Genomic DNA, 22,625 nt, shown 5'->3' with positions numbered 1-22,625 from the left:
TATTTGTGACCTACTTTTAGCTTTTAGCACATAGTACACTCCGTTCCCGTGCACACTCTGTTCCCATTAAGACACGTCCGTTCCCTCCTTAATGCCGAATTCTGGGGGTTTTGCGTGTCGTGTGGTGGAACTCTACGCCACGCTTTGCCAATTAACATATAAATTTCTCAAGTGGAGATCGAACCCACAGCGTACAATAAAAAAACAGTAAATCTTCCACATTTATCACGCAAAATTATACCAAAAATAGTTACACAAAAGTTCTTATTAAAATAATCTTTTTATTATTTAAAGACTTAAAACAAAATCGAAACCTATTATCAAATTAGAGAAATAACAAGTGACAATTTATAACCAACATTAAAATTCAAATTTAACTTTTTAACCAAAACAATTAATTAAATCGTCGGTCATCTTTTCAAAATGAATAAACTTTAGTAATCTGAGGACTTTAGATGGAACAAACAGGAATAAAACAAAAGTTTGTTTTGTAAACTTCGTTAAATTGTGCCGCGGAATTGTTATTTCGACAAATTTACAGATACATTTTCATCTCGGACTTCAGCAGTTTTCATCTTACTTTCTAAGATAGCTTATCATTAGTAAAGAATCAGAAGAAAACAAATATTAACTCAGTAGACCAACTCAAGTAAAGTGGGTAAGTACAAAAAAACTCCTAAAGTATCAGAAACTTAGGCCTCAGTGAAAGGATAATGTAACTATTTTCTTTGTAGGTCTTATCTTTATCATACAAGATTATTTTTATTATAAAGAGACATTTATGCCACAAACACAAAATAGAGATCGGCGACTGTACACCAGACAGGTAATGGGTTCGATCCCCATTTTCATTTCCTGGCAATGAGGCAAGACGTTAAATTCCTCCACTCAAGACGCAATACCTCCAGAATTCAACTGTAAGTGGGTAACGGAAATGTCTTAATGGGAACGGATACGGTACTAAGATAGTACTAGGTTCCCAAGTTCCCTCTGGCTACCCTGATTTGTGCAGGATATAGCGTAAGGTTAAAAAGAAAGTATATATATATGCTCGCGTGTAGATACTCGAGGACCAAACTGTTACCCTGAGCTCTTTGATATAAACGTATAAGAAAATCATTCTAATGACATTTTTTTTATTAACACTAAACAAAAAACATCAAACGTATTTGAATATCAATTTTTATACAGATTTGGGTAAATGGATAAAATTTGTATTCTAAATTACATAAAACCGTAAAGCATATATCTGAAATGAATTCAAATCTATAAATTCAATTTTGATGTTTACGTAAAAATAAAATTACCAGTCGCTGTTTATATGTAAACAAAAATAAAAATATTTCGTATATAAATTGATAAGGTCCTTAACGCTTTTTCTCTTATCACTCGGTATAGCGATACCGAGTGATAAGTTAAAGCCAATAGAGCTAACAGCATTCACCTCTGTTCTTTTTTCAGCTTCACGTTGAATCTCGCATATAGCAGAGTAGGTAGAGGGAATCTAGTGTTAAGACACTCCGTTCCTGGCTTTCCGGTGAATTTTCGAGGCATTGTAATTTGTGTGGCGGAGAAGAATTAATAAATAATAATTCATTCCTGCTAGTAGGAATCGAATCCACAAACGTTGCATTTACAGACAAACACCTGTGCTACTGTGCCACGGCGGCCTCAACGTCATGTTTAAAAAAAAAAGAATCAACACTCCATTCTGCACTTTCTGTCTAAATACGAGCTTGTGTTGAATGTTAATTACACCCACTGCGCTATAAAGGCCTAAAGTAGATTATTGTATAGCAGCAAAGAACTTGTTACTTACAATAAATATTACAGATAAATAAAAACATACCAAATTTTTTTGGATCATATGTTACAGGATTAATGAAAAGGAAGAATTTCTATTAGCCCCCGCCAATTTAACGAACGTGACTTTTCGGCCGCTTGTTACAGTCAGTGTAGGATTTGATTTTCCGTAAGTGCTATAGGAAATGTCTCGTGAGCGTTCGCCAAAGCCTGGCGGGGATAAAGTATAGAAAATTGGGTCGAGGCTTGCGGAATAGTACATTTGGATCATAGCCAAACAAAGCTGTGGCGATTTGTTTATTTTTATTTTATAAAAATATTGTATAACCGTTTCCCGAGTCAATAATGTGTTCCGTTTGAAAGAAATGTGGATCAAATATGAAAAATATCGGTTTGGAAATGTTTTAAGGATTTTTTTTATATTTTTTTTTGGATAAATTTATGGTGTATAAAATAAAAAATAATTTCATGGAAATTATGATTACTAAAATAAAATCGTGGGGACACTTTCTACTTACCACTAGGTGGGTGAAGTCTCATGCCATGTCTTTCGATTGTAGATATTGGACGTGCCCCACGATTTTATTTTAGTAATCATAATTTCCATGAAATTATTTTTTATTTTTTAGTACATTTATCTGCAATATAAAACCGTTTAACTTAAATTTTTTTTTTTACTTTTTTATTTTTAAGTTTTTAGTTTTTATTTCTCCTACTATTCAATTCGTTGAGTGCCTCATTATTGCAAGGTTAATGGAGAATGTTACGATCGACCCCCCAGAGGTCCAATAGAGGAGCAAGGCTATGTACAACAAGATGTGCCTGAATCTTGAGGGGAAAACGCTAACGACATATCATTTTTATCCACCTAGTGCCATACAGTTCTCGGCGCGCTTTTACCTTTTACCTTGGGTGGTGTACCCCTAGCGACGTCTCATTTTTAGGCACCCTATAGCCACACAGTCCTCGACAGGATACCAGATCTTGACTTAGGTGGGAGATTCATATTGTAATTGTGTATAGTATACTGTATTATACTTACCAAGCCCTTTATTTTGATACCCATATTGATGGGATTGAAAACTACATTATCCGCCATTTTGTAGCAGTGGCCATCTTTGATTTTGATTTTGTATAGTGCCCTGAATTCTACTTGACAAGCCCTTTCATTTGATACCCATATTGATGGGATCGAAAAAAAATTAACTTGTCCGCCATCTTGTAGCGGCGGCCATCTTGGATTTTGATTTTGTGTAGTCCACTGAATTCTACTTGACAAGCCCTTTCATTTGATACCCGTATTGATAGGATTGAAAAAAACTAACTTGTCCGCCATCTTGTAGTGTTGGCCATCTTGGATTTTGATTTTGTATAGTCCACTGAATTCTAATTGACAAGCCCTTTCATTTGATACCCATATTGATGGGATTGAAAAAAACTAAGTTGTCCGCCATCTTGTAGCGGCGGCCATCTTGGATTCACAATAATATTGAATATGGATAATTGTATTGTCACCAGAATCAAAGGCGTATACCAAATTTCAGATCAATCGGTTAACGGGAAGAGGGTTAAATTTCAATTACTAAATTTGACCCAAACAAACAAATAAACAAACGGGGTGAGCTAAATAAAACCGTTTAAAAAAATATGTGTGTTTGTATGTATGTGTGAGTAATTATTTCAAGAAATTTTCAGTTTATCAATATGTTAAACCTTCTAACCAATGTGGTTTTTATCATTTATTTTAAATGTTTGGCGTTCATCGCTGTCGCGTTAACATTTTATTTTTATTTTACTTTCGATAATACTTTTATGTCAGATAAAAAAAATTCTTCATATGTTCACGTGTAAGATCTCCATTTTGTTTCCTTAGAAATTTACCAAGAATAGAATGTACGACGAACGTGGAAATCGACCTCACAACGTCGCGTTTATCAGTCACATACTTCTGCCCCTGCGCCATGACTGGCCTACAAATTAAAAGAAACATAAAACATAAGAAAAATATAAAGGAATTTTCAAAGTAATTTACTTAAATATCATGTAACATTAATGTAATTCCTTTGTAATAATTGCGAAAAACTAAGAAAATGTTAAAATATTGTATTTTATTTTTAATCATGATACTGCTTCCAGTTTTTCTGGACGGCAAATGAATAACTTGAAAAGTACAGACCTAGTTTCAACAAAGCCTCCCAAATTACAAACTATCATAATATAAAGAATCTGATGCCAAGAGCCAAATAATTTTCAAAATTAGTTATTTATATATATTTTTTTATAAATAGGTAGGTATGCCATACGAATAATTATAATAGTTGGAGTAAGTTTTAGTTTAAATACTTCTTGAGGTTAAACAAAGTCCTTTTTTTATACTAACCTTATTTCTAATCCTATATCTTATAAAACAAAGTCGCTTTTTGTGTCTGTCTGAACTTTCTAACTGTTCTTCTTCTAAACCACCCAACGGATTTGGATGCGATTTTCACCATTAGGTCGAGTATTTCTCAGGGAAGGTTTATATATAATTTATTATTTGTACATTCTTTTGTAAATTAACATAAATACGATAAATGTGTATAAAGTCCTACCCGCTGAGACACTTTGGCGCATGCGCTGCTTTAATGGTAAATACTACATGAAAAAAATGTACTGGAATATTGTTCCTTTTAATAAGATCTACAAAAAAGTCCGTGATGGCATATTCGTATCTTTTAAGAATAACGTTTAGTGATCATATTTCTGTCTAAAAATAGTAATTTCAATATATTTTTTATTGTGAGGGATATTTTTCCATAATGGTATTAATCCTTATTCTTTAAAATACTTTATTAAATTTCTACGTTAAACGAAGATAAAATTTGCGTTTTAAACTATATAGAAATTGCGAATAGTTTTAGAGAAAAACGCATTTAATTAATGACACATCACGCCGTTCACACATCAACTGTATCGAGTCAAGTTTCACTTATCCCTTACTCTCAGCATATAAATAAGTGCATTAGTTACGTTGGCCATTTAATGTAGACCAAAACTGGCTTTTCTGTTTTTCATTTTAATAAGTACTTTAGAAGTTGTTACAATATCAAAAAATCCTTGCTGCGAAACGCGCCTCGCGACGTTATGCTTATACAAGCGAGTCTGCCGCGCCCGCCTGCCTTACACGCATCGGTGGTTCAGTGGTAGAATGCTCGCCTGCCACGCGGGCAGCCCGGGTTCCCGGCCGGCAATTCCCGGCCGATGCATTCTATTTAATTTTCGTCACAGGCAGCCACGTAGTGCTTGCTTTTCATCAGGGACAGAATACCCTCTTCAGCATTAACCACAAGCTCGAAAAAAAAACCCGCCTGCCTTTATAACAACGAAGATTTAGATGCGTTTGCACGTATTGGATAATTCGAGTTGAATGTATTATTTAATGTCATTTAACTATCTAAAAATAGTAATTTAAATATATTTTAATAAGTACTTGAAAAGATAGTAGCACAGATTTAAAATTACGGTACCTACTAAAAAATCCTTGCTGTGTAAAACAATTGGAAAATCCTTATTGAAACTACGAAAATGCGGGTTGCATTAGGGTTTAATTAATTTTCACATTATCTTAACTGCTTTGCAAACATACATTATATGAATAATCCAGTAGTAAAAGCGGGCGAAGCCGCAATAGGGTCGCTAGTTACGTATATGTTACATAATAAAAACATTATATGATATACTATTATAACAAGATAAATTATAGTCTACTGGTACGAATGGTTTTATATATATAAAAAAAAATCATATAGAATTTCAATTCAATAAATATTTTTTTGTATATTTTCACAAATTGAACGTACAAATCAAATAATCCTTCTATTTTGGTTATGTTGAGACGTTTCTTGTAAGATACTGAACTGAAAGCCGAGTTCGGCTTAACCAGATCAGAACCCAATATCTGTGAGATCGATAGGATGCCTTGATAAAACCTCATAAAGGTGAATATAAGGCAAGCCTGACAGAAAAATCATATATCAAATATATTTGTTTTAGAAATTTATACAGTAAAGGTAGCCTCATATAGATAACCTTATAAATAAGATGACATAGAATATTTCTCCCAATCGTAGCACTGATTATACCTATATAATATTTTCAATAAATCTGGTAATAATTACGTAGAAAGGCAGAAAAATAGTCACCGTAAAAAAAATTATCAGCTTTCATGCTGCATATAGCAGGATAGGGCAAAGGGCACGTAGTGTTAAGACACTCCGTTCCCCAATTAATAATTCATTTCCCCGAGTGGGGATCAAACGCGTTACAGTCACACCCTTGTGCCCCTACGCCACGACTGCTGTTCCTTTTATATAAAACAGAGTGAAACAAAACGTTAAGTACTCTAAAGACTGAATAAAAATTTACATAAATATAAATAGTTCAAAAATTAATAACTCATTCGAAAACAATATTACCCCATAAAGGATATATTGCAATTATAATTAAAATATAGGATCTACAAAGGTTATGACTTTTGCACAGTGTTTTCTGTTAATCGAAACGCTCGCGGCAGGGTTGCGTAATTCAACGGCAGAAACAAACGGCAGAATGAAACGGATTTCGAGCCAATTGATTTAATGCTCTTTTCGAATCCCTAAACTATGAAATATTGATATGAAAGATGATTCAAAATTATTAATATATTAAGATTTATAGGTAACATTCAATTAGATTATAATTGTTCGCAAAAGTCTTCTAACAATATTTTTTTTATTTTCACGCTGTATCCCGCATGTAGCAGGGTAGACGGCTTATTGTTAAAAAACTTCGCTCCCCACTTTCCGCTAAATTTTGGAGGCATTGCGTGTGAAAAATGGAAATGAAAGTATTTTACTTCATCAAGTGGGAATCGAACCCTATAACCTGTCACGTTTACAATACAGGCTTCTGCCTCTAGTCATGACTGGCCTAACAAGATAAACAATAGATTTTTTTAAAGTTTCTTTTTAATCTTTTTACGTCCACTATTATTCATTTGATTTGCTGGACTTGTTTACAGATACGGTCAGTGAGACGTGCACGTTACTTTTAGTGGCATATGGGCTACAAACAAAAGTGTAATTCTGAGCAAAACAGTATTGTATTTTTCATTTGTTAAAATACCTAAAATGGAACGTTCTTTTTGGGTCGTAGTTAAATATAAACATGTAATAGTTTTTAAGGTTACATAGAAATATATAACTATATCAAAGGATTCGGTTAAAATTTTTAAAAGCGAATTCAAACTGAAAAAGTTACATTCAAATACAATTTTACAAAGGTTTTGTTTAACTCTGTCTACTTAAACTCTAACTTTTAATGCATTTTCGTGTAAAACGTATTTGATAAAACTGCCTTTTGCATAGACTGCTGTAAAAATAACGTCATTTCTCGTCGAAGCTCCCGCCCATTATTTACTTAAGCATCTTCTTTGAGTAATGATCCCATTTTGGGAATGGTCTGGTTAAATAAAAGCATTTACTAAGCCCGATTTTAATCTTTACTTCATTTTTCAGTCTAACCATTTGTTTCATCTTTCAAACGTTAAGTAAATCTTTAGTGCCTTGATCTGGTTTTCTTTTTTATTGCTATCTTTATATTATTTTAAAAAGTTTTGCCCTTATATCATTTTTATGGTTCCAGAATTCGGCGGAAAATTGGAAACAGATTCTCTTAACACTAGATTCCCTCTTCCTACCCTGCTGTGTGCAGGTACAGCGTGAAGCTTAATGACATTTTTCAATTTTTATATTAAATTAGTAAAATTATATTTTAATAATAATTTTCATCTATAAATGCTTTAAAACAATATTCTTGGACTTGAATTTCTGGAAACCCTTTCTCTCAAGAGACACTTCAAAATCAAATTCTAACGACCTTTCAAACGAATTACACTGTAATTAAATAATGATAAATTCTTCTATTAATTTAATTAAACTGTTATTTTTAAGAAGCTTTTATTAGTTCGAGCTGTAAGTAACTATTTCAAGAGAAAGTAAATTTCTAATAAAATTTTAAAATCTTAATTACTCGCACTTGTAATTGTTGTATTTTGTTGAACATGTTACTTAACAATTACATATACGCAGATTAGAGGACATTATGGTGCCATAGAGCTGGTGTGATGATGAGATTGAGGATGGTTGTTGGAACCTTGGACTGCCTACTAGTAAACACATCGAGTTTGTGTTCATTACATTCGTCTCATTAAAGTTTTCTGTTAAAACAACGTGTTTTTCGTTTTTTTTATTATATTTTAAGAGACGTCAATGTCATATGTGAAAGAAGTATCACTAACTTTTACATATATAATAGTTTTTATAATAATATACATATATTGTATCAATGCGTCACTCAATCAGTTCGCTTTATATTGAACATAATACCTATATCCATAAATAAGGATTTAGGGCTTTCGCAAACTAGAAACTAGAAACGTCTGTCTTCAATTTTTATTAATAAAAAAATAAGATATATTGATAAATATTGCCTAAAATAAAAAAAAATGAAATAACATTTACATTGTCACTCACATTGGAGCATTTGTTTTATTTATGACTGACAGAACGTGATTGCTCTAAAACCCTAGAAAAATAAAAAACTCTTTTTCACGTTACAAGAGCGAAGAAATGAAAATATTTACTACTTCATGTCCTCGAGTGAGAATCGAACCCACCATCAATGCATAATACCTTAAATTTTAGCATTATAATACTATGCTATCACTGTATTTAATTGCGCGCCCCCACCCTGTTCCGCATCGACGCTCTCAAATTCGCTGAAAGGAAACTGCTGCACCCTGGAAAATTTCCCGTGTGACGGCAAGGGTGACGTTCTTTTATTTGTAAATTACATTTGAAGCCGTCAGACTGGAATGATGTATGGAGGCCTATGGTTTGACAAATTAATAACAAAATTACAATATTCGTATCTATAGATGGGCATATTTGTTAGGATATTTGTTTAAAAATGAGGGAAGTAGTGGCGCCGGGGCACAATCGCGCGACTGTTAAAGCGACAAGTTGTGGGTTTCATTCTCACTGGAGGTAAAAAAATATTTAATATTTTCGCGAAATTTCGTCACTGTACACAGAATACCTCCAGAAATCGACGGAGAGTGAGGAACGGAAATATCTTAATGGTATTACAGCGTCTTGATACTACGTTCCCGGGTTCCCTTTGCCTACTCTGCTATGTGCGACATACAGCGTGAAACTGACAAAAATATAGATACGTTTCAGTCGTCACCCGTTTTCGTCGTTTGTTTGTGTGGACTTTATGACGTAGAATGGAAAATCTAATTTTTTTTTTCTTCTTTTAACAAGCGAACTTTAATCATTGGCAAAAAAAAATATTTTATGTACATTTTCTATGCATATAACTGTTAATAAAGCGCTCATATATTGGTTGAAATATTATCGGTGCTGTTAAAAGTTCAGCTATATGTAGTACGGAAGTTATATTTGTTTAATATATTCAAATTTTAAAACGTATAGACTGTGTATTATTGGAAAATGTGATTTAATGCCAGAAGGCAAAACAAGAAGAAAGAAAGAATGATTGTTTTTAAATTTTATCCATTATTTGAAAAAAATATATTTTATATATTCATATTCAATAATGAACAAAAACTTTACAGCTACAAACACAATTTATAACAAAATAAAATTTTGTAAGCGATCCTGACAGCGATAATAGATTTTGCGATACATCGCGTCACGCTCAGTTAGATGCGCCGTCCATTTTTCACATTTTATAAATAACATTTATTTTATAATATTTATTTGACGTTGCTTTAAAAGAGGCCGTCGTGGCCCAAAATACGACGTTTATGGGTTCGATCCCCACCCGGGGGAAAGAATTATTATTTATTAATATTATCATTTCTTCACTCTGGCACCAAAGCAAAAACCTGGCGTTAAAATCCGCCACTCAACACGCAATGCCTGCAAAAATTCGGCGGAAATTGGACAACGGAATGTGTTAACACTAGGTTCCCTCTGCCTACCCCACTTTGTGCGAGATACAGCGTGAACCTGATTTTATTTATTTTTTTTACATTAAAAGGAAATAAAAAACAGAGTTTCCCGCAAAATAATTAAGATAGAGCCATACAACACAATTTATTACCAGAGAGCTGTAATTTAATGGTTTTATTGCGGCAAACACTATTAGTTAATCGCACTACGCCATAACGACAGACCCCAGACTAAATGTCACTATATATATTACAAGCGAATGCAGCCTGTGTGCCATAAATTCAAGTCCCTTCTGGTACAACTGACGTAAGTTAATACTGTGTTTTCTATGATCTAGGCTTTATAGCTTTAACGTAAAACAGAACTAGGCTGCCTAAAATAAATATATTTTATATAGGTTTGTTTATTTAGTATGAATTAACTATAATAGATTCTTTTTTACGAAATACCTAGGTATACCTGCTACGAATGAGTTCGATTCTGACTCGGGGAATAAATTTATTTCTTTTTCCTTCTCTTCTCTTCTGTTTCGAAAATTAAGCGGAAAATGAGGAACGGATTGTCTTAACATTAGGTTCCCTCTTACTTCCTGCTATCGGTCGGATACAGCGTTAAATATACAATGGTTATTCCATTCAATAATAAACAATCTCCACAAAAAAGATGATAAATAACTAATTTATCTGGAACATTTCCTAAATCTTCTTAAGTAATAAGCGTTTATCGCCCTATTTCCGTCCCAAAAAACCTATAAACAAGCAACAAAATAATAATTTACGAACGTTCATTGTAATTGAGTAAACAATAAAATGCTAGAATGCAATTAAAACACTCGTTTGGCAAAACACGATGTAATCCAAATGGGCGTAGATTTATTATTATGATCTCAGTACAAATTCCTTCAAATGTTTTGTTATAGCGTTGTCGTTAAGCATTCTTTATCTAAATATTTGACAGACGTCCTTGTCTCTCTGAGGCTCCCTGTGAAGAAAGAAATTTATTGTTCTTTTATATTTTTCAAGAGATACCTCACAATCGTATGGAGGAGATCTGTCACTGTTTCATTCGTCGTCGTAAGAGATTTTTATGCATAAATATACGATAATTTTTCTGGTTACATCTACATATATATACCAATATTAAAAATCTGAAGAGCTATATGTATAGAAATCATAGTTAATTCCAATGGACCACGAGGTGAAACGACAGTTAAAAGCTAGTTTATAATAATATTGCCATATTGAAAACCTGGAAAAGAAAATAGACTTTTATTTTTCAAAGTCATAAGAAAAAAAGAAAATCTTAAATTCTATAAAGAAAATGTTTCATATAATGTTCTTTTTAATAAGCCTATCCCAGGAAACATCAAAATCAGGTATGCTTTGAAGTTAGTGATGCGAAAACAAACGATGGGTACACTCGACCATTACATCCGATTCGATAAGCCACAAATCGGCTTCTAAGAGGGTTTATATTGTATACCTACGAGTATGTAAGGTTAATGATGTAAAGAACTCTTGAGCTCTAATACCGGTACTGATCGTAAAAATTTAAAGCCTACTCCATGATAAATACCGATGTTTTACCAGAAAACTCTTCTTTTTTTATAAAAAACTAGCGACCCTCTTGCGGCTTCGCCCGCTTTAACTACTGGATTATTCATGTAATGTATGTTTGCAAAGCACTTAAGATAATGTGAAAATTAATTAAACCCTAATGCAACCCGCATTTTCGTAGTTTCAATAAGGATTTTCCAATTGTTTTACACAGCAAGGAATTTTTATAGTAGGTACCGTAATTTTAAATCTGTGCTACTAATCTTTTCAAGTACTTATTAAAATATATTTAAATGACTATTTTTAGATAGTTAAATGACTATTTTTAAACGGAAGAAATTATAAACAAAAACCTACCCACTAATAACTACTACAAAAAATGTGAAACCAAATATATCGCGCTTAAATAATACATTCAACTCCAATTATCCAATACGTGCAAACGCATCTAAGTAAATCTTCGTTGCTATAAAGGCAGCCGGGATTTTTTTTCGAGCTTGTGGTTAATGCTGAAGGGGGTATTATGTCCCTGATGAAAAGCAAGCACGACGTGGCTGCCTGTGAGGAAAATTAAATAGAATGCATGGGCCGGGAATCGAACCCGGGCCGCCTGCGTGGCAGGCGAGCATTCTACCACTGAACCACCGATGCGTGTAAGGCAGGCGGACGCGGCGGACGCATGGCGAGTGGCGAGCCGTTTCGCAGCATGGATTTTTTGATATTGTAACAACTTCTAAAGTACTTATTAAAATGAAAAACAGTAAAAGACAGCTTTGGTCTACATTAAATGGCCAACGTAACTAATGTACTTATTTATATGCTGAGAGTAAGGGATAAGTGAAACTTGACTCGATACAGTTGATGTGTGAACGGCGTGATGTGTCAATAATTAAATGCGTTTTTCTCTAAAACTATTCGCAATTTCGAAATAGTTTAAAAAGAAAATTTTATCTTCGTTTAACGTAGAAATTTAATAAAGTATTTTAAAGAATAAGGATTAATACCATTATGGAAAAATATCCCTCACAATAAAAAATATATTGTAATTACTATTTTTAGACAGAAATATGATCACTACACGTTATTCTTAAAAGATATGAATATGCTCTCGCGGACTTTTTTGTAGATCTTATTAAGAGGAGCAATACTCCAGTACATTTTTTTCATGTAGTACTTACCATTAGAGCAGCGCATGCGCGAAAGTGTCTCAATGGGTAGGACTTTATACACATTTATCGTATTTATGTTAATTTACATAAGAATGTACAAATAATAAACTATATATAAACCTTCTATGAAAAACACTCGACTTAATGGTGAAGATCGCATCAAAATCCGTTGGGTGGTTTAGAAGAAGAAGAGTTAGAAACAACAGACAGACACGAAAAGCGACTTTGTTTTATAAGATATAGGATAGGATATTATTATCTTTTATTTTTTATGTTTCATACTATTATATTGATATAAATGTAAATAGATAACATATATTACAACTTTTTTACCTGTCAACCCATCAAAAAAATAATGACAGCACACGCGTCACTGAATTTGAATGACATGAAAGGAATAAATATAGATAATAAATATTACTATAGATTTTATATATCACTTCGCCCAGCTAAATAAAGGAAAATTAATTATTATAAATAAAATTTAAGGATCTGTCAGTGATTTCAAAATAATGTTTCCTGTTTTTCAAGTACATATCGTTTTTTTTTAACTTCACACTGTATCCCACATGTTGCAGGGTAGGCAGAGAGAACCTAGTGTTAAGACACTCCGTCTATGCAACAAAACGATAAATATACAGCACGTGCTCTTGTTCCAGGTATCATGGATACGTAAAAGGGATCTCCACATCCTCACAGTCGGTGTCCACACGTACAGTAGCGACGCTCGTTTCGCGGCCCTACACACAGACGGCTCGAACGAGTGGACATTGCGGGTGGCGCACGCCCAGCCCAGAGACTCTGGCGCCTACGAATGCCAAGTGTCCACTGAGCCGAAAATCAGTTTGTCATTCTGGCTTACCGTCGTAGGTGAGTTATTGCGGCATTACTGTGTAACTTTATTTGGGAATTGTCATATATATTATAGAAATGACAGATAGGGGAATGACAAAATAAGTTTATTTATTGATACTAAAGTACGTAATGGATGAAAGTTGATGTTTGATGGTTACAGAATTATATTTTATTTGATAGGCATTACTATCTATATTATTAGACATCACTTCGATATCAATTTTTGTTTTCTCACATATATTTCCCACATATTAGGGTATGAAGAGGGAGCCTAGATAGACTCTACGTTCCCCACTTTCCGTTGTTTGCCCGCTTACTAGAACGAAGACATGAAAATATAAAATATTTCATATCCTCGAGTGGAAATCGAACCCACAACTTTCTTTACGATTGTGCCCCTGCGCTACTAGGCCTTAACTTTTCGTTCTTTAATAGTATCTTAAACGAGAATACGTTTAATATAAATTTGTTTTAATGGAAATTAATTCCAAGTATTCATGTGAAAATTCACAGAAATTTCTCAAATACCCTAGGAGTGCGTAGAAACACGTATTAAATTGCTATCTACGCCTGTATTACACTACGGTCTACACACATAGGTTACGCTCTACGAAGCCTATATGCGTAGATCGTGGTATGGCCAATCGGCATACAGCTATGGTAAAAAATTGGTAAATATGGTAAAAATATACATAAACTTAAAAATATTATTATTATTATTATTATTTATTGTTATTATTATTATTTATATTATTACACATGAACTTCACCCTGTATAGGATAGGCAGAGAGAAATATCAAGTTTCTAGGACACCTAGAAGTGGATTAGGTTTTTGATGAGTCAGTGAGTTAGCTACAAAAAAGTCAATACATTTAAATCGTTGAAATTCTATTCACATTACAAGCTAAGGAATTTTAAGAATTTCATGCATGTAGACGTATTGGTTAAAGCCAAGTTCGTGTAAAATACACATTGCTCGTTCCAACTTTTTAACTTGGCTAGTCGCGCTGTCGCGTGTCCTGATACATACAGAAGACAATAAACTTAGGTCACTCAGCTTAGATAATACCAAAACTTATACTAGTTATATAGTTCTAGTAAAACCAAACAAAGTACAAACTCCTTACAAAAGCTTAACTGTGCTCGAAAACAAAAATGTGTCGGTTAGCAAGTTCCAGTCTTCTTAATCACTGGCTTTAGTCTACTTCAAGTGTTTTGGGCCCTATTTGCATTTAACAAACACAGCCTTTACAGCTAAGAGGGTTGTGCTATTCACGTTTACTTTTTCGTATTAGTAAATTAAAAAGTATATTTCGAAGTTATTTTCAATCTAGTAATGAAAATTAGGAAACTTATTTTTAAAATTATTTTTTTCTAAAATAAAGAAATAGATGGGCAATAATAATAGGACAGTTATTTATTTATTTGGACACACAATAGTTGTTTTATTTAATTCATGCACAAAACTTTATTCAAAAAAAAACCTCTAATTACTTTTCTATATAATTGAAATGATATTTACTTTCTTGGAATTAAATGTCATATACAGAATTGTTATTTAACTCTTACAATAGAGTAATAATTTTAATGAAACACCCTGTACCTGTTAGTTGTGAATTCAAAGTCTGGATAGTATGTAAATAAATATGTAAAATTTATATTTGTCAAGTCAAGACATGTCTTTGTGTAAGTGAAATTCTAACTTCGTAGACGTGTAATATGAAATGAACAGGCCCGTATTTATAAACCGCTCTCAAATCTAAGATCTATCTCAAGAAGCTGTTTTCATCCATAACGAACAAAAACGTTATTTTAAGATCGATCTCAGACTCGAGAGCAATTTATATGTGTCTTAGAGATTGATTAACTGAAATTGAAGCTTTGTCCTCTATGATAGATATGAGTTTTTTATTAAATCTAAATTCAATAAAAATGTTGTTTTTCATGAGAAATACATTTTTTTAGATAAAATAAAACGAATCGAATTTATAATGAGATATTGTCTAAATATTTGTAATTTTATTATGTACATCCAATATCTTATCTAAGAATGGTTTTTGTTGCGAGAAATTTTTGTAACAGATAAATTAATATTAAACACACTTCATTATAAATGAACATAAATTTAAATTAATTTGAATATAACGAGCTGCTTTTGATTTACAATATTTATTAATCGTTTTAATTATTCATTGAAAGTAAATTTTAGTTTGATGTAATTTTTTTTTGGAAAAATAGGTAATAGTAAGCCAGTAGCAGTTTATTATTTCAAAAAACTGAATTAATACTATATTTCTTAAGAATTCTTTATAAATAATTTTATAAAATATTTTTTTAGCTTCTCGTTGTATACCATATATAGCAGGGTAGGCAGAATGAGCGTAGTGTTAAGACACTTCACTCCCCACTTTCCGCCGAAATCTGTAGGCCAATGCCATCGTGTTGCATGTCGGGTCTTAACGCCGCGTTTTGCCTCAACAAGAGTACGAAAAAATGAAAATATTAAATACTTTATTTCCAGGAGTGAGAATCGAATCCACAACCACTTTCAGTGTTAATTAATATTCATACTAAACATTCCGACTAGCAAGAGTTTCAACAATATGTAAATATCGGGGCTGGAATATTGAAAGTAATAAATCCTCGTCTTGATTCGATTATGTAATACAATATCCTACCAATTATCCCTTAGAACGTACTCTAGAGGAGTTTAGCATATAATATGAAACTTAGCACTTTGTGGATTAACGAATTAATTTATTATCTTTTTAATATTGTAACATTAATATTTTAAAATGTTATGATAAAATTGTTCCTTTTACTTTTTACCTATGTGTTTTTGATTTTGTAGCTTTACTGGGTAGAACATAGGCAATTTCGTAATAGTTTCTTTAGAATAAATTCTATAATATCTTCATTTGCCTTCAAGGAATCTTAAGAGGACTATAATTCTTAAGTACATTATAGATCAACAAACGCAGGCTTTGAACCCGCTAATTGCATAGCTAATTCAATTTCTCTTATTATTTAACTTTCGATTAGGTCTAGAGAGAGAGAAATCTATAGTTAAGACACTCTGTTCCCCACTTTAAAAAAGTGAAACAAAAATACTAGGACCTACATACAAGTACAATTTAGTTTTAATCTATTTAATAGTAGCTAGGTTCTAATGACTATTTTAATTACAGTTTCAAAGGCGGAGATTCTGTCGGGACCAGAGTTATTTGTCCGTGCTGGCTCTGATATTAACCTCACCTGCATTGCTAGGCACGCGCCCGACCCGCCCAGGTAATATTTGTTTAATAGCCTACTATGTAATTGTAGTGTCTAGTGTCTATGTTATATATTGTATATGGATAATTAGTAAATGTATTCTTTTATGGGTAGGCTGAAGAAGACTAGTGCTAAAACACTCTGCGCACTATTTTCCGCAGATTCCGCAGATCTGACGACATTGCGTGTTGAGTGGCGGAATACAACGCCGCACTATGCCTCGAAACTAGAGCGAAGTAATGAAAATATACAATTTCATTTCTTTCAGTGGGAATAGAACTCGCAAGTTGTCGCGATTACGTTGAAATCACTGCATTTTAAAATTATCTTAATAAAATTATATATTTTTATTAACTTCCCTATCCTGCCATAAGGAGGGTAGGCAGGGGAAATCCAATATCTATACATTTCCCACTTTCTATCCTATCCATTTTTCGGGAGATTGCGTGCTGTGCAGCGAAACTCAACATCGTGTTAACTCTCCTTACCAGAGCCTAAAGATTAAAATAATTAATTTCCCCGAGTGGTAATCAAACCCACAATCGTCGTGTGGTGTTGGGCCACCACGGATTCATACTTAATTAATATAAAAAATAATTTTCCTACCTCAATAAAATAAACAAAAAAAAAACAATTTTAACGCTAATGGAATTATTAACTAATTTGTTTCATAAACAATGTATAAAATAGTTCTGTCCCCAGCTTCATATATTGGTATCGTGGTGCGAATGTTGTGAACTACGCTCAACGCGGCGGCATCAGCGTTGAGACGGAACAGCGGACACGCACCAGCCGTCTCCTCATCGCCAGAGCTTCGCCGCGAGATTCGGGAAATTATACTTGTGCACCTAGCAGTTCAGGTCAGTTCTGAATTTAACTTTATTATTCGTAATACCTAAATCTAATAGAGTTAGGTAACTTTATTTCCTTTTTTACTGTACTAAATTCTTCATTTGTTCTCCGTTCAATGTGACATTGGCGAAGTAATTTTGTGCTCGACTGGCACTTTCAAAACACTATAGCTATTGAACTATTAATTATTAAAATTATTATTTATGTAAAAACTAAACTATATTTAGCTAAACTAAACTACATCTATATTTAGGGACAAATTGATAAAATTGATTCTAGGCAACAGGCGAAATGTAAATCTAAACAGACTGTTAACAGAAAGGCTTATAAAAGAACTGAATGTTAAATAATATAATGAAAAAGAAAATTTCATAATAATTAATACCAAAAAACATTTCTAGAACAAATTTAAATTAATGGAAGCACATTCAAAGTTAAGCTCTACTACAATGCCTTATTAATTATATACCAAAATGTAAAATTTACACTAAGACCGAGACTTAGACATTCTATAATCACTTTTCTCGAAGAAAGACATTCTCAATTAAGTTTTCATACAGAATACTGTAGAAATATAATATTTATAAAAGTTTAAATAATGAAACAGAATATTTAATTTTCATGATTTTCGTTTTAATTGTTCATTTAGCTCTATCGTTAATTAATATAATGTAGAATTATTATAAGTAAAATAATATTATGCCGCTATCAAAGCATGTTTGACGCTCTTTAATGGCAACACGGATTCAGGATAGCTACAGGTTCAAAATTGACTTATAAGAAAAAAAAATTGTAAAGAACTTTATACGCTGACTGATGTGACTGTAAAGGAAGAAATGAAATATTTAATATTTTCTATTCGTCGCTCTGGTAAAGCAAAGGGCGGCGTTAAATTCCGCCACTCAAAACGCAATGCTTTCAGAATTTAATAGTAAACGGGGAACCGAAGTGTCTCAATGTAAACGTCTTGTCCAGTGTCTTACACTAGGTTCCCATAGAAGTACGTAAGATATGGAACAGCTTCTCTCTATAATTTTCCACCTGATATTACTATTCTTTAAAAAAACAATAAAACTTTTTCATTATTTTGACAGATTCCGCATCAGTTGTGGTCCACGTCCTTAACGGTGAACGTCCAGCAGCCATGCAAAGTGCAGCTTCGGCAATGAAGCCCAATATCTATATTCTTTTAGTAATAACTATAAGAAAATACCTCGATTTCGCGCTTAATACATTTTTCTCATCAATCAACTACCAGAACAAACTTATATCAACATATGCTAATATACGATGTATACCAAGATGACGTGAAAATTAAGCGACAGCTAAATTGTAAAGGCATTAAATGCGTTAATTTGATAGAAACTAATATTAAAATATTAGCTATGAAAAAACGAATTATTATAAAACTTACTGTCTGATTAACTTAGAAAATGATATCCAAATAATTATAATTATTATAATATATATATAGTATAAAATTTGTTTTTATTTCATCAATTCATAAGTATGTAATAATCAATTAAAACTGAATATATAAATTCTATAATAATTTGAAACGTCAAGTACGTTTTCAGTGAACCACTTCAAAATTTATTGAAAACTAAAATAAACAATGATATCTAATTTAAATAGAGAGCTGTTTAGACAAAAGCACTAAAATAGAATAATTATCGGTATAGTTAAAGGCTTTTATAATTTGAAACTGTTGATTTTGGTTGTTAAAGCAAATTACATTTGCATATCGAATGTTTGAGTGTTTGTTTGTTAAAAAACAGCTATTGGGACGAAAATTTTATATTCGAATAAATAACCTACGTTTGTATACACACATTAATTTAAATAAACGGCGTTTCAATATATGAAGGTTTGCTAAGAGAATGACAAATAAAAGCGAAAAGATCAAAAAGCGTTACTTTTGATGCTATAACGTGTTATTTATCACATGTTTATTTTGTTTTTACTTTAATGTTAACCTCGTGTTTCGTCTTACAAGAAGGAAATTTCAAATATTGTTGATATTTACAATATTCCGTTCTTAAATTGCTTCGTTCTATACACGAATCATTTTAATGGGGAAAAAGATAAAATATGAGATACAAATAAATATATTGACTTCGATACATACATATTAAGTGATGAACAAATAAAATAGTATGTTATACTAAATTACGTTTATGTAAGTTACTGGAGTAGAAAGAAGGACTTAATAAAATCTTTGTATAAATAATACAGATTCTTATTATATCAGATAATTCGTAGACTAAAAAGATATAATTGTATAATTTAAAATGAAAATGCTAGAAATTCTCTATTTTTGACTCCACCCCTATTTGTATGGGGTGTGCGAAATAAAAAGTGGTTAATTCAAAAAGGAACACCAAAAAACTAACATCGTGACTGTATCGGTTCACTTTTCAATATATGGGCTGTTCTGATGTTTTTTTTATATTTCGATATCACATTTTAACAAAGCTGGAATTTTCGATTTAGGCTGAATGGTTTACTTTGTGAATTTTATATTGTAAATTCCTTTTCGCGTTGTTATAATAGGAATTTATATTTTTATTACTGATATCTCACCTTATTTATGTCATTTTGTTTAAATTAATATAACGCAATAAACTGGCCTCTTTACTATTTATCTGTTCACAATAGATTTTTTAGAGGTGTTAGATGAAGTTAAGGCAATTGAATTTGTTTTATTTATTAAAACTTAATTTTTCTATTTTTACCTATTCAAATATCAAGTTTTTATAATAATATAATTATTCTTTACAAATAATCCTATTTACTTTAACTTAACTTGGAACAGAGAACAGTGGAATAGGATGGGGGAGGCCTATGTCGAGGGACAACCTGACCAAAAAAACTGGCTGCTAGAATTAATTATTTTTTAAATGTTTTTAATTTTAAGTCTTTTAAATTTTTATTGTATAGTTTATTTTAATTTTGCAAACAAAAATCTGAAATGGTCAGCGAATAAAGGGTTTATTTATTTATTTATTTAATAACTCTATTTATATCATATATATCTAGTATAACCTAAATTTGTAATATACAACCATATTGAAAGCGAAAATGATATTGCAGAGCAAAGCTGATATCGTCATCGATATCGTATAACTCGTTTGTAACTCTGTTATTAATTACATCGGTGTCAGTGTTTCTAATGAACGCCCTCGTTTTATCACAATTTTGTACGTAGTGTTCTGTTTGTATAAAATTTGAAATGTTATTTTAGATATTTACTTCAATTTCTTTATTTTTCAAATATCAGTGAAACTTTATAGTAGAAAACAAGGACTCATTTATTAGATAGAGTGAAAATACCATCTTGTTTTCTATTCTTTATTTCTAATATCAAATTACTTAGAAGTAAAATAATAATGTAAATAGATACTATGCCTGTGTAAAATAAGAAAAGCAGAATAGATTGTCTCTCCATTTTCAATTGTACTAAAGTTCCATTACAAGCAATTATAAAATTATGTAATAATAATATTATTATTTAGATCTTAACTGTGAATACATTTTGTAAATAAAGATGTTTTACGTGTTATTTGTGTGTTTTATTTCAATTGTCAACTTACTATCATCATTTTAGTAAATTAAAACATGGTTTCAGGAGCTTCACGTTTTTGCCCACATAAATAAAAAATAAATAAATAAATCAGTTTCACGCTGTATCCCGCACACAGTAGGGTAGGCAGAGGGAACCCAGTGTTAAGACAGTCCGTTCCCCACTTTCTGCCGAATTCTGGAGGTATTGCGTGTTGAATGGCAAAACTCAACGCCGCGCTTTGCCTCGACACCAGAACGTAAAAATGGAAATATAAACATAAATAAATATTTAATTTCCTCGAATGGGGATCGAACCCACAACCGTCGCGTTACAGACACACCCTTGTGCGGTTGCCCCACGATGATCCTGCTATATTTTATGTTTTAATAAACAGAGATAACTCATAATACTCTATTCTTCGCTTTGCCTCGCCAGAACAGGGAAATTAATTAAAAAAATAATTGTTCCGATTGGGAACCGAGTTCATTACCATATTTAAAGTGAGATAAAAATCACAATAATAACGATTAATTACAAAATTTCGAAAACTATAGCAAAAGTGAAAAGAATCATTTCTGTATTCTATTTCAAAATAATGTTATTCACATAAGAAAATAAATAAACAAAAATATGCTCGTGAAAAAGAAATTCTCAGGGCACCACCCAATGAAAATGTTACTAAAAACTTGTTATCTCTACGCACCTTGGCAACGACTCTTTTATTAAAACGTTGCCATTCCAACAAAGGATGTTTTCAAGCTTTTGACTTTAAAAATTAGCTTTTAATTAAAATTCAGTAAAAGTTTACGTCATTACTGTCGTCCTTTGTGACTGTGACCCTTGGACCCGTGCCCGTCTCTTATCTTCACGCAAATGGGCAAATGGGCAAATTAAAAATGTCACCAGCATTATTTAAGCTCCTTTCTAACATGTCATGTGCTTCCCTTATGTTTTTGACAACGGATGTGGATGTGAAAGTAAGTTTAAGGTATAATTAAAGCTTCAGATTCAATTTTGCTATTTTTCTACTAAATATTTTGTTGGTTCAGTCGAAATCGTTCAATTATTCAATATTAAACTTGATTCTTATTTCAGAACTTATATTTTAAATAGGATACATACATATTTATATAGTTTTTACTATATTTTCAGCTTTCGTCCAACATGTCCAAATAGTGTGGAATATCTCACCTATATAATTGTAATATAAATACGCGGCACTAAATTCTAAGCGACTATATTATACAATGTCAAAATATATGATAAATCGCAATACTTCGAACACAGAAAATTGGTAAAGAGCCAATTTTGTGAGGGAAATTGGATGCTTCGCAAGCAAGTAGTAAGTATCTTGTCATGTCCACTGAAATTTAAAATACACCTCCTTCCTATATAATAAACGATATAATTCTAAAATATGTTCCATAAAATGTATACACGAGTAAACTACTCAGTGAGTGTAGAATTAAGTGTCTATATAAATATACTAGCGGCCCGCTCGCGGTTACACCCGCTTGAACTATGTTATGATTAATTTCTGTCTCCATGACTACG

General features: G+C 32.0%; 1 protein-coding gene across 2 annotated transcripts in view; it reads left to right on the top strand.

Annotated features, from left to right (window-relative positions):
* Positions 1–21,068, top strand: part of LOC146539506 (zwei Ig domain protein zig-8-like) — a 75,544-nt gene extending 54,476 nt beyond the window's left edge. Inside the window, exons 4-7 of one of the 2 annotated variants that reach the window (XM_085208258.1) lie at positions 13,185–13,395; positions 16,570–16,669; positions 17,345–17,514; positions 18,601–21,068. In XM_085208258.1, coding sequence (XP_085064384.1) covers positions 13,185–13,395; positions 16,570–16,669; positions 17,345–17,514; positions 18,601–18,812 — 693 coding nt within the window. In that variant the 3' untranslated portion in view covers positions 18,813–21,068. The remainder of the gene's footprint in view (positions 1–13,184; positions 13,396–16,569; positions 16,670–17,344; positions 17,515–18,600) is intronic. The other variant, XM_085208259.1, reaches the window with a different exon arrangement.
* Positions 21,069–22,625: the final 1,557 nt, after the last annotated feature.

Source organism: Heliconius melpomene, chromosome 4 (genome assembly GCF_056956725.1).
Source record: "Heliconius melpomene rosina isolate 202511_hmr_F chromosome 4, ASM5695672v1, whole genome shotgun sequence".
Classification (NCBI taxonomy): domain Eukaryota; kingdom Metazoa; phylum Arthropoda; class Insecta; order Lepidoptera; family Nymphalidae; genus Heliconius; species Heliconius melpomene.
Note: the sequence above shows the minus strand (reverse complement) of the source record. Positions and strands in the feature narration are given on the sequence as shown.